Source organism: Sciurus carolinensis, chromosome 1 (genome assembly GCF_902686445.1).
Source record: "Sciurus carolinensis chromosome 1, mSciCar1.2, whole genome shotgun sequence".
Taxonomy (NCBI): Eukaryota; Metazoa; Chordata; class Mammalia; order Rodentia; family Sciuridae; genus Sciurus; species Sciurus carolinensis.
The window spans coordinates 119,622,414-119,639,250 of NC_062213.1; the positions used below are offsets into that span (position 1 = coordinate 119,622,414).

A 16,837-nucleotide genomic window follows, 5' to 3' on the forward strand; every position below is an offset into this window, starting at 1 on the left:
AATAAATCTGACCAAACTTTCCTGTGTGTATATATAATTTGCCACAGTGAATTTCACCTTTATGTGTATCCATATACACTAATTTAAAAAACTATATAAAAAGTCACAATATGGAATTGTCAGATTGATCTGATTTTGATTTGGTGAAAACTATTCTGTGAGTAGTTAACTAGAGGTAAGAAGGACACAGTGTAGCCATTTTGTGTATGTGATACTTCTCCATACTCCCAGGGAAACATACTTTGTCTTCTCCAGATAACACATGGCTATTCCTGCATACACATAATAGATCATTCTGCTGCCTCCTGTGAGCTGTAGAACCTCTCCAATATTCCATATCTTACCCATTTGTCCATCAAAGCCTTCTTTTTGTTAACTTAATGCACATCAGGAGACTTGTATTTATTCTTACCATTCAGTTTCCTGTATCTTCCTACAATGTTTCTTAAAGTCTATAGTGTTGATGCTTTCAGAATTACAGAATGATAGATCCAAAAGAGACTCTGGAGATCATTTTATTGAAACCTGTTTTACAGATAAAGTTGAGACCTAGTAACACTGAATAATTTTCCCTAATGCCATGCAGCTAATCAGTGGCAAAACTGGTAGAATCCAGATAATCTAGTCTTCATTGCTTTCTTCATTGAACCATCCTGCCCAAAACCTATTTCCTGTTTGGTGTAGAAAGAGCGAGGATTACTCTCTTTGTATAGCAATATTATGGAAACAGTAGAACATGGGCTTGCTCCTCAGCAGAGATCCTGAAATTGTACTGACTCAGATTTGTTAGTCCCTATTCTAATAGTATATGTCGTAAAACTCAGTAGTACTAAAGCTTTATCTCTGACTGCTGAGCAGAGCAGTTAAATGACATCCCAACTTCCGAAATGATATGTAGAGTTAGAATCAGAACATAAAATCCCAGTGCTTCTACTTATTATTCTACTTACTGGCTAGAGAATATCATGCACCATTCCTTAATCTTTGTCTTCATATTTATTGAATAGGAGAAATCCCTGTTGCCTCATGGGGTTGTTTCAAGCAGTACTTCTCAAACTATTTCTGATAAAGGACCAGGGTTTTAGTTTTTAAATATGTGTGTGTGTGTGTGTGTGTGTATCACACTTTTATATAATATATATGTGTATATAATATATATATCACACTTATGTATATGTGTATATATATATATATATATATATCACTTTTTAAAAAAATTTCCATTCTAGATTACTTTAAATGTTTGTAAACACTTATTCTTACTTCTTTTGTTGCTTCGTCATTTACTGGTGACAGAAAGGTCACATACTGGCATGAGCCCTAAGAACATACTTTGAATTATACTGTTTTGTTCATACTGTGAAATCACCCAGGCAAATGTGTTCAGGGCAGAGGATGAACCCATGATTTTGTCCTTTTTAATAATACGTTAGAAAGGATTTCTGTTTGCCAAAAACTTTTCTGTTATTGGCATATGTCCACTTTTATAATAATAATAATAATAATAATAATAATAATAATAATATATTATCCAGTAATATATGCTTTTGTACAATCCAACTACTATGGAATCCAATGATATGTCTTAATAGAAAAGATTATAACTCACTTTCAGTAATGGGTGGGATTTCCTGTGGGGTACAAATTAGAAAATTAATGTCCAGAGCAGGGGTTAGCAAACTGGTGCCCATGCATTAGTTCTGGCCTGCTGCTTGTTTTGTGAAGGTTTTATTGGAACATGGCCACACATTCATTTCTGTTTTGTCTGTGGCTACTTTTGTGCTACAGTGGCATTGAGGAGTACTAGTAGCAGATTTGATGGTGCTCAGAACCTAAAATGGTTATCATCCAGACTTTTGCAGAAATTACCCAGCTCCTTACCTGGAGTGAAATTTTATCTACTCTCATGTGCTGCACCCTGTATCTTCTCAGTGACTCTCCATATGAATCATTTTATTAACTTGGGTTGATTTCTTCCCTGCTTCAGAAGAGCAGGGATTTCTCTTCAAATGGCTCAAAATCTGGCACAGTGCACCTGTTCAGTAAATATTTATGGAAGTTAATTGGATAAATTTATTTTTTTAGTTTATTCTCTTAGATTTGGTCATTACCCATTGACATTAACTCTTTCTAGCTCATTTAGTCCTAGCCAGATTATATTCCTTTTCTTCTATTCACATTGATATCTAATTAATTCTAGATCTGATTTGGGCTGTAAGTACTTTTCTGGCTTATGTCTCTATCCCACAATAAGCTGGTATTTTTCTAATATATATATATATTCTGGTATATTTTCTAATTTTAGTTTATTGCCAATGGCATTTAGTGCTTTTATTAGCAATTAATTAATTAGCCATATAGTTTTGTCTTTGATTCCCATGAGAAGAGACTGGTATTTATTTTTTCGTAATCCTTACTAACAAGAACACTGTAATAGACTTATTAGTTGGTGTGGCCTGTGCCATTAGATATATCCATCTTGTTAGTCCAAGCTTAGATCCAGTTAAGGTCAGCAGTGGGTTGAAGCTCAGAGGAGGAGACTGACAGAGGAGGACAGCTGTTAAAAGGACTTTTATTAAAGGAAGAAGTACAAGTATATTTAACTGAGGAATAAAAATAAGGATTCATTAATGCTCAGATACTAGCATGGACTGAGAGTTTTTAAAACAAAACAGGGAGAGAAGTGTCTAAAAGGTAGGCTACTTTTGATTCTCCCTCTAAGTCCATTAAAGATGAGAGAAAGGAGAGTAAATAAGCAAGATACATCTTTTGGGAAACTTTTAAAAGGCAGGTAGAAAATCAGCTTATAAGGATATTTATATTACTATGCAATGAACAATTTTCTCTGTTTAAAAAAAATAAGAAATAAAAAAAGAAAATCAGCTTATAGGTTATTTATTAATAAGTACTTCTTCCATACTCAATGTAGAGTTAGGTTCTTTGGGAATACTAGGGAAGTATTAGGCATGGGTCCTGCTCTCAGAGTTTTGAAGTCTAGCTTGGAATTAATGTGTTATGCACATGAAAGTTTAAAGAACAATTAAGTTCTATTGTATGGAGAGACAGGAAGGACAAACCAGAACTTTGGCTCTTGAGTTCTCTTTCTAAGAGGTGTCTCTTTTCTTAGCTTTCCTGGGAAAAGACAAACAAGGTTAAACAATATATCTTCCTTGCTTCATTAACAAAAGCAGGAACAGGGTATGAAGTATACCATGTCCTGATTCCAACTCCTCAAACCATAGATCTCATCATTTAATCATCTGGCATTCTCATCACTTAAATTAGTATGTATTTATTGAGTGCCTGGTGTGGGCCAATAAACCATAAGAATAAATCATGGTAGGAAACCACAGAGAATTTAAAATTTACTTAGCCAAGACCCATATATATGATGTAACCAGCGGTTTTGTAAAAGATGGTGTTAGTTGTATAGATATTTCAAAGAACAAAGAGAAAGTTGTAAAGATTTTATGAAGGAATTACAACTTCCATTGTTTAAAAGGTGGGCAGTAGGAGAGCCACCTAAGTAAATTTATCCAGTAAACGTTTATGAAGTATCACCTGAGTACTTCACATTATGCTAAGTCCCGGCACTAAGATGAGTAAGAGAAGCACTTATATTCTAGCAAATAGAAGTAAAGAAGGAAGTTTATGGCTTGTGCAAAAAGAGGGGGAAAATAGTATACCTGATTGTCTAAAGATTAATTTACTGATGCAATCTTATGTTCAACTAAAAACCATTTGCCTGTAAAAATTCTAAACTCTCTTTAAAAATCAGATTCTGTAGAGCATATCGTTAATTTTTTTAAAATTGAAAATATGAATGATCTTACTGTCAAAAATACACATTTCTGAAGCTTAAGGTGAATGAATTAATAAATGTGTTGAACTTTTTAAAACCTTATAAGTATCATTGAAAAAAAATTTAAAGTCAACTTTTACCATTAATTGTATCAGAGGCCATATTTTCAATAACATTCTCATATGTTCCAGACAATATATTAAATAATGATATTTTAAATGTAAAACATATTTCACCATTGGCTTCAAGAATATTTAAGTCTTACATATGTGGGATTAATCTATGCTATAATTTGTAAGCAAATTCTTTAGTGTCCTTTATAAGAAAAATTTTTATGTTCACTTAAGAAATTTGTAGAAGTCTATCAAAGGCTCCTTGGTTGCACTATATTTATTTTTACAAAAACAAACTTTGGCTGAACCATTTGTTTTGGCATGTAAAACAGGAAGCAGCTGTTGCTCTTGCTGTTGTGTGCAGAGTTCCTGTGAGGATGTAAAATGATTCTGCTTTTTCACCTTTTACCAAATAATTCAGCTAAACCATCAGTGATTAAAAAGTGTAAAGGATCAAATATTTGTGATGTGTGGACTGTCAAGCTTTCACGAGAGCCCAGATGATGTCTGTGCAGGTCTCTGAATGCCCTTGTACCTGGCAGTGTCTGACACACAGTGGTCTGAAGCTGTTAAAAGTATGAATACTTGGTATTAAAGTATTTTTTCATAATTATGTCGTTTTATCATTCATAAGAAAGCAAAAGTTTCTTTTCAAAATGTGATAAGAATCTTTTTTCTCTTTAAGTTGCATCCATTAATTGTGATACCTGACAAATCAGTCAGAATAAGAATATGACAGTGCTTTTCAGTTGAGTCTGTGCAGTTACCAGCTAGTAGAAATGAAAACAAAGATTTTAATTAGGTGTTAGGTAGTGTACATGCCAATATTTATCTACTTCTTTCCTTTGTCTTCTTCTCCAGTAGGAAATTAGATCCCTCCAGGAGAGTCTCAGAGACAAGCTCATGTTTGTTTTCTAACTGGTGGCCTTTGTACAACTGAAAGCTGTTCTCTAATTTCCCTAAGAAAATGACTGGACACAGTGTGAGCTCACACTGTCACATAAGCATTTTGGAAATATTTGGGAAGAATGTTTTCCCAAAATTTAGGTGACTCAATTAAAATTTATAATGGGGTTTTGGATAAAGTACTTAAATAAACAAAATAATTATTTTTCATTTCCTATAGACATCAAAGTAAAGGAGCAGTCTTTGGAAAATCTAATCAAGTAAGTTCTTATTCTGTGAATGCTTACATATATTTTAGTCCCTTCAACTACTCAATAAGTTCTACTTAAGTCATATGAGTTCTAAAGATTACTGAAAAATCAGATTTTAATAACAGCTAAACATTAAGTACTTGTATAAAATGATAAGCAGAGTGATAGAGTGGAAATTGCAATAGGTTTCATAGATTCAACTCTGAGAACGGTGGTATGCATCTAATAGTTACTCAATATATATTTTTGGAATGAATTAACACATTGGAAATCAAAAACCATGAGTTTGAGTTCCAAGTTTTCCCCTAGTATTGTGCTCTTGGACAGTTCATATTCCTCTCAGAAGACCTTATTTCTTCATATATATATATATTGATAATGAATATCCTTTTTTGCTTAGAGAGATGGTAGCCAACGTAGTAGACACTGTCCACATATGACTCATGAGCACTTGAAATGTGGCTAGTACCACTGAAGAACTGAATTTTTCATTTAATTAATTTAAAATGGATACTCTGTTTATTGGAAAACTTTTAAGTTGGAACAACTTCAGTATGCAAATCTATATGAGCATAAATTTTATGAAATTTAAATGCAAATCAAATATTCCAAAGAAAATTTAACATCCAAGTTAAGATGTTATATATATATGTGTTAGATTTCAAAGACTTAGTGTGAAAAAAGTCTCTTTAATAATTTTTATGTGAATAAATATTAAAATACAATATTTTGGAGATATTGGTTTAAATAAATTATATTATTAAAATTAACTTTGCCCTTTTTTTTTGATACCAGGGATTGAACCCACGGGTGCTTACTACTGAGAGACATCCCCAGCCTTTTTTATATTTTATTTAAAACAGGATCTTGCTGAGTTGCTTAGGTCCTTGCTAAGTTGCTGAGACTTGTAATCCTCCTGCCTCAGCCTCCTGAGCTGCTGGGATTACAGATGTGCACCACCACACCCAACTTAACTTTGCCTGTTTAAAAACTTTTGTTATTGTGGCTACTGGAAAATTTGAGATTATTTTGTGGCTTGTATTGTATTTCTGCTGAATAGTACTGACTTAGAATTGTTTTGTGAGCCAGTAGAATAATCAAAAGATACATCATCCCTGAGCAGAAAGGTGATCAGCACCATGAAAACCCCAGGGGTCCATTGGTCCCTACAGTCACGCCATGTTAGTAGATAGGACCATTTACATCCCTGGTCAGCTTGTGCCAGGAGGGATAGCAGCAGAAACTAAACAAGCTATTAGAAATGTGGGTAAAATTCTGAAAGCTGCAGGCTGTGACTTCACTAATGTGGTCAAAGAAACTCTTTTCCTGACTGTCATGTCTTTAGTACTGTCAGTAAATCTATAAAGAGTATTTCAAGAGTAATTTTTCTGCTAGAGCTGCTTACCAGGTTGCTGCTTTAAAGGAGCACATATTGAGATTGAAGCAGTAGCTGTCCAAGGACCTCTCACAACAGCAACTCTGTAAGTGGGCAGTGTTAAGTCTCATCATGTCTTCCAGTTAACATCTTGATTTTTACACTTGATGTTGAAAAGTGTGCGTGTGACTAAAATATCTGAAGTTATTGTGGAAATACTATATCATAGAGGGATTTGACATGAATATTAAATAATGAATCCAGTTTCTGATGCTGTGAATTACACTTATGTGCACTCATTGCTGAATAGGACAAGGGTGTTCATTATTTAGTCACTCAAGTAAATAAAAGTGCAGGGGAAATAACATGTAGGAAAGATATATTATTGTTCCTGGAAAATAATAAAGAGCAAACTTAATTCAGTACAATCCTATTAATTTAATGATGTGAAATATTTAGTTCTCATGTTAGATATGTGATGCTGCTTTTACTTGAGTAAAATAAATTTTCAGTCTTGAGTGTTAGAACTAAAGAAGAAAGTGGACCAAATTTTTATATAGATAATATTTTTCTAATGAAAACAAAATAGACAATCAGATTTCCCTTTTAAAAAAAATTTTGTAAAAAGTCATAAAAAACTAACATATAACATTTTGATTACTATGATTACTAGGTAAACCTGGTAAGCTTTTGAGGCATACAAAAGTAAACATATCCAAGATTTTCAGATCTTTATACTGCTTTAGTTTTCTTAAGGGAGAAGTGAAGAAAGAAATACGTAGTTTAACATGTTAATAAAAAGATGCCTAGCATGTGCCAGGCTCTAGATTCAATCCCCAGCACTACAAAAAGGAATAATAAAAAATAAAAAGACTATAGAACCTGATTAAGCTAGGTATAGGCCACACTGACAGCTTATTTTGAATTATTTTCGCCTAAGGCATCACTTAAAATAAAGAACATTGATTTAGACATTGATTCTTGCCATCATTTCAGTGAAATCAGGACAGTTGAAATAGAACAATGTAAAAAAACTTACGAAACTTGAGTAATCCCTGTATACTTAAAACTGGCTATCAAGTAGCCAGGCAAAGTGGCACATACCTGTAATCCCAGAACTTGGAGTCTGAGGCAGGAGGATCACAAGTTTGAGACTAGCCTCAGCAACTTAGTGAGACCCTGTCTCAATAAGAAACAAAGGGCTGGGAATCTAGCTCAGTGGTAGAGTACTCCTGGGTTCAATCCCCAATACTGCCAAAAGAAGGAGGGAAAAAAAAAAAATTGGGTATCAGGTGAAAACTTCAGACACAATGTAGGTTGTGCTACTTGAGTATACCTGGAAGAGTAATTGCATTAGTAACATACTGTGTAATTTCATGACTAAAAACAATGACATCTAATTTTATGCTTACAGGGGCAGGAAGATCTATGAACCTCCTCGGTATATGCATATAAACCAAGCAGCCCAGCAACTTCTGGAAATTGTTCAGAATCAAAGAATACGAGGAGAAGAACCAGGTATTCGAGACCATATACTGGCCTTCATATTATTATTCCTCTGCTGCTACATTGAGATATGTCTGTAATTTAATGTTTGACAGAGATATACTACATATGTATACACCCCCACTGAAGCAAGAGTAAATGTTTTTGCATTACACTACATTTCTTCTGCTTTTTTTTCTAACTTTAAATGTCACAGACTTCAAGTTTTAATGAAGGAAAAATAAGGGAGTTCTTTACAATAAAATTAGTCTAATTCCAGAATGTGAGACTTTTTCACCAATTAATCAGATTTGATGTAATTATGTTAATGTATAAATAATTTGATAAAATAGAGAACTTTCATTTTGACTCTAATAAATGGTGAGAACAGTCCTGTAAAAACATTTTTATTTTACTTTTTCTCCTTCTGAACATTGAGATCAGGAATGGTTTTTTTCAGGGTAAAAAGAAAGAAAATTTATCTTTATATTCCTAATAGCTAGACATAGTGGTGGTATAGAATAAAATGTGTATTGTCAGTAAATCTTTATCGAAAATATTGTCATATTCTGTCTTTGAATCCCTGTCCTCTGATAGAAAAGATACATTAAGAACTTCTTGAGTGGCATTGCATATTTTATTCTCATTAGTAGATCTTGCTAAATTTGTGAAACATAGTTTGCAAGGATGTTCTGTATTCATAACTTCATACCAAGTTCTTTGCATGTCTGCTTTTCCTTGTGAAAATCATTGCCCCATTTTGATCACTGTTCAATCAGGACAACTTTCCCAAATAAGCAATAAAACCAGTAACAGGTCAGCCCTTCAACTCTAACACCATAGTAAATGATACTAAAGATTGCTAAAGTTGGTTATTCTGAACTTAAAGCATAAATAATGCCAAAATGCCTATTATTTGTAAAGGATTCTAGTTTACTAAATACTCTTATATCCATTGTCTTAGCCCTCACAACTACCATTTAAGAGAGGTGGTATTTAATTTTTTAAAATGAGAGAACTAAATTTTGTCATATAATTATTCAGATGGCCAACCAGGAACACAAATCTATGTATTTTTCTTATAATTCCATATTTTTTCTGGTATATCTTGGTCAATATAAACCTATCTTGAAATTTATTAAAAATATGACTATGTCATGAACACGTTCACTTAGAATCTGTTTTAAGAGAAATACTATGCAATTATAAGGAATAGGATACATCTTATTGATTATCAGATCCTTAAAATGTAAGTTCATGTAATCCCTTTGAATTCTCAAACAAAGTAATTGGTCTACAGTGATAACTAAAGATATTTAAAGATATTGGGGGCTTCTTTAAATGTACTTGTGGTACTATTATTTTTGACATTTAACAGGATGATGCATTTGCTAAATTGAATGTATTTTTTTTCTTTTCTTTCTTCCTTTTTTTTTTTTTAATAGCAATCACTGAGGAGACACTCTGTGTTGGTTTAGCCAGGGTTGGAGCTGAGGACCAGAAAATTGTAGCAGGCACTTTACAACAAATGTGTACTGTGGACTTGGGAGAACCATTGCATTCCTTGGTTATCACAGGAGGCAGCATGCATCCGCTCGAGTTGGAGATGCTAAGTCTGTTTTCCATACCAGAAAATAGTTCGGAATCCCAAAGCATTGATGAACTGTAAGCATGGACGTTTTCTACTGTGGCACATTAATTTCAGTTAGATATGGATATACACATCTTTGTATAAGAAATTGAGTAGGTCTTTTGTTTTAGCTAATAAGTATAAAACAAGTGACCAGAAAAGAAAGAAGTTGACTCAACAGTGCTTGGTTTCCTGTGGCAGTAAGTTTTTTCCCCACGATATCATCAGTTGTTGCTATTTTGGCAACTTTATGAGATTGTACACACATGGAGCAGGTTAAGCTAAAAAACTTGTAAATAAATTGACATTCATAGAATCATTTAAAAGCAGATTTTATTTATGAAAGCAGTTAATACAAGGTGGCTGGTTCAGAGTATGACTTAGAGGTAAGTGGAATGTGAATCACTTGAATCTGGTTTTAAAGGGTAAGAAATGTAGGGTGGCAAGTAAAGCAAATAAAAGATTGGTAACATTTTACATATTGATTTTCTTTCTGTCATAAAAAGTCAGCTGTCCTGACTGCAGGATGAGTTAATCCTGACAGCATCTGGTATCAGGACTTAAGCAAAGGAGGGAGAAATCTTATTCTGCTGTATTTTGAAAGTTATGTAATTGTTTAATTATAAATGTTCAGCCAGACATGTACAGTTGCTGTTTGATTTTAAATAGACTCTTCCACACCCAAGCAGATAGATGGAAAGCTTGCTGACTACAAAATAAAATTTTTTAAAAATTCCGATTTGAAGGCAACGAGATTGGTCAAAATCCATTTATAGCACTTTATTTAGTAAAGATGCTTTCATGTTTATACAGGTAGTCACATTCTTCTTACTAATTCTAGGTAACTCTCTTTTATTGTGCGTCACGGCCATAAAGTTTTATACTTTTTGTCAGTTCAGAATAGAAATAGCTTTGTTACGTGGTAGTTCAGTTAGTCCAGTTTTGAGTATTTCCATGGCCTAATCAATTTGATCTCTTTGCTTAGTAAACTTATTGACAGTTGAACAAAAAGTTCCCAGTTTCATGATCTTATCAATTAGTTAGAAATTATTTTTACTTATTTCATTGGGGATAAAAGATTTTTACATATATGAAACATCCCTTTTTTTTTTTTTTTTTTTTTTATTCTTTAGAACTTTTTTTTTTTTTTTTACGTTTACATAGGGTAATGATGTTTCTTTTTTTTCCCCTTCCCCCCCACCCCTCCCACCCTTTTCCCTTTATACAGTCCTTCTTTCCTTCATTCTTACCGCTCTCCTTAGCCTAACTCTAAACCTAACCCTAAACCTAATGCTAAACCCTCCCACCCCCATTATATGTCCTCATCCGCTTATCAGCGAGATCATTCGTCCTTTAGTTTTTTGAGATTGGCTTATCTCACTTAGCATGATATTCTCCAATTTTGACCATTTGCCTACAAATGCCATAATTTTATCATTCTTCATTGCGGAGTAATATTCCATTGTATAAATATGCCACAGTTTCTTTATCCATTCATCAACTGAAGGGCATCTAGGTTGGTTCCACAATCTGGCTATGGTGAATTGAGCAGCAATGAACATTGATGTGGCTGTATCTCTGTAGTATGCTGATTTTAAGTCCTTTGGGTATAGGCCAAGGAGTGGGATAGCTGGGTCAAATGGTGTTTCCATTCCAAGCTTTCTGAGGAATCTCCACACTGCTTTCCAGAGTGGCTGCACTAATTTGCAACCCCACCAGCAATGTATGAGTGTTCCTTTTTCACCACATCCTCGCCAACACCTATTGTTGCTTTTGTTCTTGATAATCGCCATTCTAATTGGGGTGAGATGAAATCTTAGGGTAGTTTTGATTTGCATTTCCCTTATTACTAGGGATGTTGAACATTTTTTCATATATCTGGTGATTACTTGTACATCTTCTTCTGTGAAGTGTCTGTTCATTTCCTTAGCCCATTTGTTGATTGGATTATTTGTATTCTTCGTGTAGAGTTTTTTGAGTTCTTTATAGATTCTGGAAATTAGCGCTCTATCTGAGGTATGGTTGGCAAAAATATTCTCCCACTCTGTAGGCTCTCTCTTCACATTTCTGATAGTTTCCTTTGCTGAGAGAAAGCTTTTTAGTTTGAATCTATCCCAGTTGTTGATTCTTGCTTTTATTTCTTGTGCTATGGGAGTCCTGTTAAGGAAGTCTGATCCTAAGCAAACAAGTTGAAGGTTTGTACCTACTTTTTCTTCTATAAGATGCAAGGTCTCTGGTCTGATTCCAAGGTCCTTGATCCATTTTGAGTTGAGTTTTGTGTAGGGTGAGAGATAGGAGTTTAATTTCATTCTATTGCATATGGTTTTCCAGTTTTCCCAGCACCATTTGTTGAAGAGGCTATCTTTTCTCCATTGCATATTTTTGGAACCTTTGTCTAGTATGAGAAAATTGTATTTATTTGGGTTTGTGTCCATGTCCTCTATTCTGTACCATTGATCTACCTGTCTATTTTGGTACCAATACCATGCCGTTTTTGTTACTACTGCTTTGTAGTAGAGTTGAAGATCTGGTATTGCAATACCCCCTGCTTCGCTCTTGCTACTGAGGATTGCTTTAGCTATTCTCGGTTTTTTATTCTTCCAGATGAATTTCATAATTGCTTGCTCTATTTCTGCAAGGTACATCATTGGGATTTTAATTGGAATTGCATTGAATCTGTATAGCACTTTAGGTAGTATAGCCATTTTGATAATATTAATTCTGCCTATCCAGGAACATGGGAGATCTTTCCATCTTCTAAGGTGTTCTTTAATTTCTTTCTTTAGTGTTCTGTAGTTCTCATTGTAGAGGTCTTTCACCTCTTTTGTGAGATTGATTCCCAAGTATTTTATTTTTTTCGATGCTATTGTGAATGGGGTAGTTTTCCTAATTTCTCTTTCTGAAGATTCATCACTTATGTATAAAAATGCATTGGATTTATGAGCATTGATCTTGTAACCTGCTACTTTACTGAATTCACTTATGAGTTCTAAAAGTTTTCTGGTGGAATTTCCAGGTTCCTCTAAATATATAATCATGTCATCAGCGAACAGGGATAGTTTGAGTTCTTCTTTTCCAATTCGTATCCCTTTAATTTCTTTGGTTTGTCTAATTGCTCTGGCTAGAGTCTCAAGGACGATGTTGAATAGAAGTGGTGAAAGAGGGCATCCCTGCCTTGTTCCTGTTTTTAGGGGGAACGCTTTCAGTTTTTCACCATTTAGAATGATATTAGCCATGGGCTTAGCGTAGATTGCCTTTATAATGTTTAGGAATGTTCCCACTACCCCAATTTTTTCTAGTGTTTTGAGCATGAAGGGATGCTGTATTTTATTGAATGCTTTTTCTGCATCTATTGAAATAATCATGTGATTCTTAACTTTAAGTCTGTTGATATGGTGAATGACATTTATTGATTTCCGAATGTTGAACCAACCATGCATCCCTGGGATAAAACCCACTTGATCGTGGTGCACTATCTTTTTAATATATATTTGTATGCAATTTGCTAAAATTTTGTTGAGAATTTTTGCATCGATGTTCATTAAGGATATTGGTCTGAAATTTTCCTTCCTCGATGTGTCTCTGTCTGGTTTAGGTATCAGGGTGATATTGGCTTCATAGAACGAGTTTGGGAGGGTTCCCTCCTCTTCTATTTCATGGAATAGTTTGAGGAGTATTGGAATGAGCTCTTCTTTAAAGGTTTTGGAGAACTCGGCTAAGAACCCATCTGGTCCTGGACTTTTCTTTGTTGGTAGGCTTTTGATGAGCTCTTCTATTTCATTGCTTGAAATTGGTTTATTTAGGTTGTGTATGTCCTCCTCGTTCAGTTTAGTTAATTCATATGTCTCTAGAAATTTGTTGATGTCTTCGAGGTTTTCTGTTTTGTTGGAGTATAGTTTTTCGAAATAGCTTCTAATTGTTTTGTATTTCACTCGTGTCTGTTGTGATGTTTCCTTGTTCATTCCGAATTTTAGTAATTTGAGTTTTCTCCCTCTTTCTCTTTGTTAGTGTGGCTAAGGGTTTATCAATTTTATTTATTTTTTCAAAGAACCAACTGTTTATTTTGTTAATTTTTCCAATTGTTTCTTTTGTTTCGATTTCGTTGATTTCGACTCTGATTTTAACTATTTCCTGTCTTCTACTACTTTTGGTATTGGTCTGCTCTTCTTTTTCTAGCGCTTTGAGCTGTAGTGTTAAGTCGTTTATTTGTTGATTTCTACTTCTTTTTTTGAATGCACCCCATGAAATAAATCTTCCTCTAAGTACTGCTTTCATAGTGTCCCAGAGATTTTGATATGATGTGTCTTTGTTCTCATTTACTTCTAAGAATTTTTTTATTTCCCACTGATGTCTTCTGTTATCCATTCATCGTATAATAGTGTATTATTTAGTCTCCAAGTATTGGAGAAGTTTCTATTTTTTATTCTGTCATTTATTTCTAATTTCAATCCATTATGATCTGATAGAGTACAAGGTAGTATCTCTATCTTCTTGTATTTGCTAACAGTAGCTTTGTGGCATAAAATATGGTCTATTTTAGAGAAGGATCCATGTGCTGTTGAGAAGAAAGTGTATTCGTTCTTTTTTTTTTTTTTTTTTTTTTTTTTTTTTTGCGGTACTGGGGATCGAACTCAGGGCCTTGTGCCTGCGAGGCAAACACTCTACCAGCTGAGCTATCTCCCCAGCCCTGTATTCGTTCTTTGTTGGATGGTATATTCTATATATGTCTGTTAAGTCTAAATTGCTGATTGTGTTGTTGAGATCTATAGTTTCTTTATTCAATTTTTGTTTGGACGATCTATCCAGTGGTGAGAGAGGTGTGTTAAAATCGCCTAGTATGATTGTGTTGTGGTCTATTTGAATTCTGTAATTGAGAAGGATTTGTTTGACGAACGTGGATGAGCCAATGTTCGGGGCATAGATATTTATGATTGTTATGTCTTGCTGATTTATGCTTCTCTTAAGCAGCATGTAATGTCCTTCTTTATCCCTTCTGACTAGTTTTGGCTTGAAGTCCACATTATCTGAAATGAGGATGGATATTCCAGCTTTTTTGCTGTGTCCGTGTGCATGGTATGTTTTTTCCCATCCTTTCACCTTTAGTCTACGGGTGTCTCTTTTTATGAGATGAGTCTCTTGCAGGCAGCATATTGTTGGATTTTTCTTTTTAATCCAATCTGCCAGTCTATGTCTTTTGATTGATGAGTTCAGGCCATTAACATTCAGGGTTATTATTGTGATATGATTTGTATTCCCAGTCATTTGACTCATTTTTGTTTTTTGACATGATTTGGTTTCTCCTTTATTTGGCTATTCCTTTAGGCTAGTTCCTCCTGTTGCTGATTTGAGAGTTCCTTTAGGATAGCTCCTCCCTTTGCTGATTTGCTTCTTTGTTTTTCATCTCTTCCTCATGGAATATTTTGCTGAGAATGTTCTGTAATGCTGGCTTTCTTTTTGTAAATTCCTTTAGCTTTTGTTTATCATAGAAGGATCTTATTTTGTTGTCAAATCTGAAGGTAAGTTTTGCTGGGTATAAGGTTCTTGGTTGGCATCTGTTTTCTTTCAGGGCTTGGTAAATGTTGTTCCAGGCCCTTCTAGCTTTTAGGGTCTGGGTTGAAAATTCTGCTGATATTCTTATTGGTTTCCCCCTGAATGTAATTTGATTCTTTTCTCTCATGGTCTTTAAAATCTGTCTTCATTTTGTATGTTAGGTATTTTCATAATAATGTGCCTTGGTGTGGGTCTGTTGTAATTTTGTATATTTGGAGTCTGATAAGCCTCTTGTACTTGGTTTTCCATTACACTCTTCAGATTTGGGAAATTTTCTGATATTATTTCATTGAATAGATTGTTCATTCCTTTGGTTTGTTTCTCTAAGCCTTCCTCAATCCCAATAATTCTTAAATTTGGCCTTTTCATGATATCCCATAATTCTTGTAGATTCTGTTCATGATTTTTTACCATCTTCTCTGTTTGGTCAACTTTGTTTTCAAGATTAAATATTTTTTCTTCAATGTCTGAGGTTCTGTCTTCCAGGTGTTCTATCCTATTGGTTATGCTTTCTAACCAATTTTTTTTTTGGTTTATTGTTTCCTTCATTTCAAGGATTTCTGTTTGTTTTTTTTTTCAGTATCTCTAACTCTTTATTGAAATGATCTCTTGCTTCCCGTATTTGGTCTTTTAACTGTTGATTGGTGCGATCATTTAGTGCCTGCATTTGCTCTTTCATCTCCTCCTTCAATACCTGAATTTGCTCTTTCATCTCCTCATTTGCTTCCCTGATCGTTTTAATTATGTACATTCTGAACTCCCTTTCTGACATTTCTTCTGCTGTGCTGTCATTGGGTTTTATTGATGTAGTATCTAGGTTTGTTTGGGACATTTTCTTCCCTTGTTTTCTCATATTGGTCAGTTGTCAGTGGGACCCTGAGATATTGCAGTTTTCCGCTATTGGCTTATAGTGTCCCGGTAGATTTCCAGTGTATCACCTCCCAGCCTTCAGTAGCCTGATGTCTTGGAGGAATCTGATAAAGCAGCGTATCTGAAGAAAACTGCCCCTAGCCCCCTACTGGTTCCACGATTTGGAACTGGCTCTTTGCTGAAATGCTCTCACTGTGGGCCTGCACCGTGCAGCTGGCCGTGTGGGAGGAGCTCACTGCCGGAGTGTGGAAGGCTACCTTGAGAAGACTCTAGCTGCCCTGCCCGGCTCCAATAAGCCACCTCTATCTGGGCCTGCCCCCCGGGCCGAGCTTTACCCAGTGGGCAGACTCACCCGTGGCTCTATTTCAGTCCGAGTCTCACAATGCCTCCCCTTCTTAACTCCTGGGTTCTGGAGCGACAGGGGGTGCAGTCTCCCTCTAGGCCGCCATCTTGGATCGTCCCGAGAAGAGAGCCTGCAGCCGGAGTGGGCAGAGCCGCCTGAAGAGGTGTCTGGCTGCCCTGCCCTGATCCCAGAGGCTGTTTGCGGATCGAGGCTCTCCGTTGGTTCGGGGGCTTGTGGCTGGTTCTATGTAGAAAGTCTCTCACTGGGCGGTCAGCTCCGAGAGGCTAGCCTTGAATGGCACCTCCCACCGCAGGGGTCCAGACTACTTGGGGAAGTCTCTGGCTGCCCTGTCTGGACCCTGAATCTGCTTGCGTGCCAGAGTATGCTGAGCTGCACTGGCTCCGGGACTCGGAGCTTGTTCTGGTCAGAAAGGCTCTCACTAGCGGGCCAGTTCCGTTCCGAGAACCTGGAGAAGCTGGCTGTGTGGGCGGGGCCCACCGCCGGAGTGCGCA

At 35.4% G+C, this 16,837-nt stretch overlaps 1 protein-coding gene and 1 pseudogene across 1 annotated transcript in view; both read left to right on the forward strand.

Annotated features, from left to right (window-relative positions):
• The window catches only part of Dph5 (diphthamide biosynthesis 5), a 36,337-nt gene extending 26,039 nt beyond the window's left edge, over positions 1-10,298 (forward strand). Inside the window, exons 6-8 of the mRNA XM_047562203.1 lie at positions 5,042-5,081; positions 7,862-7,965; positions 9,378-10,298. Of these exons, the coding sequence (XP_047418159.1) occupies positions 5,042-5,081; positions 7,862-7,965; positions 9,378-9,601 (368 nt within the window). The 3' untranslated portion in view covers positions 9,602-10,298. The remainder of the gene's footprint in view (positions 1-5,041; positions 5,082-7,861; positions 7,966-9,377) is intronic.
• Positions 5,353-6,557, forward strand: LOC124989030 (2-iminobutanoate/2-iminopropanoate deaminase-like; annotated as a pseudogene).
• Positions 10,299-16,837: the final 6,539 nt, after the last annotated feature.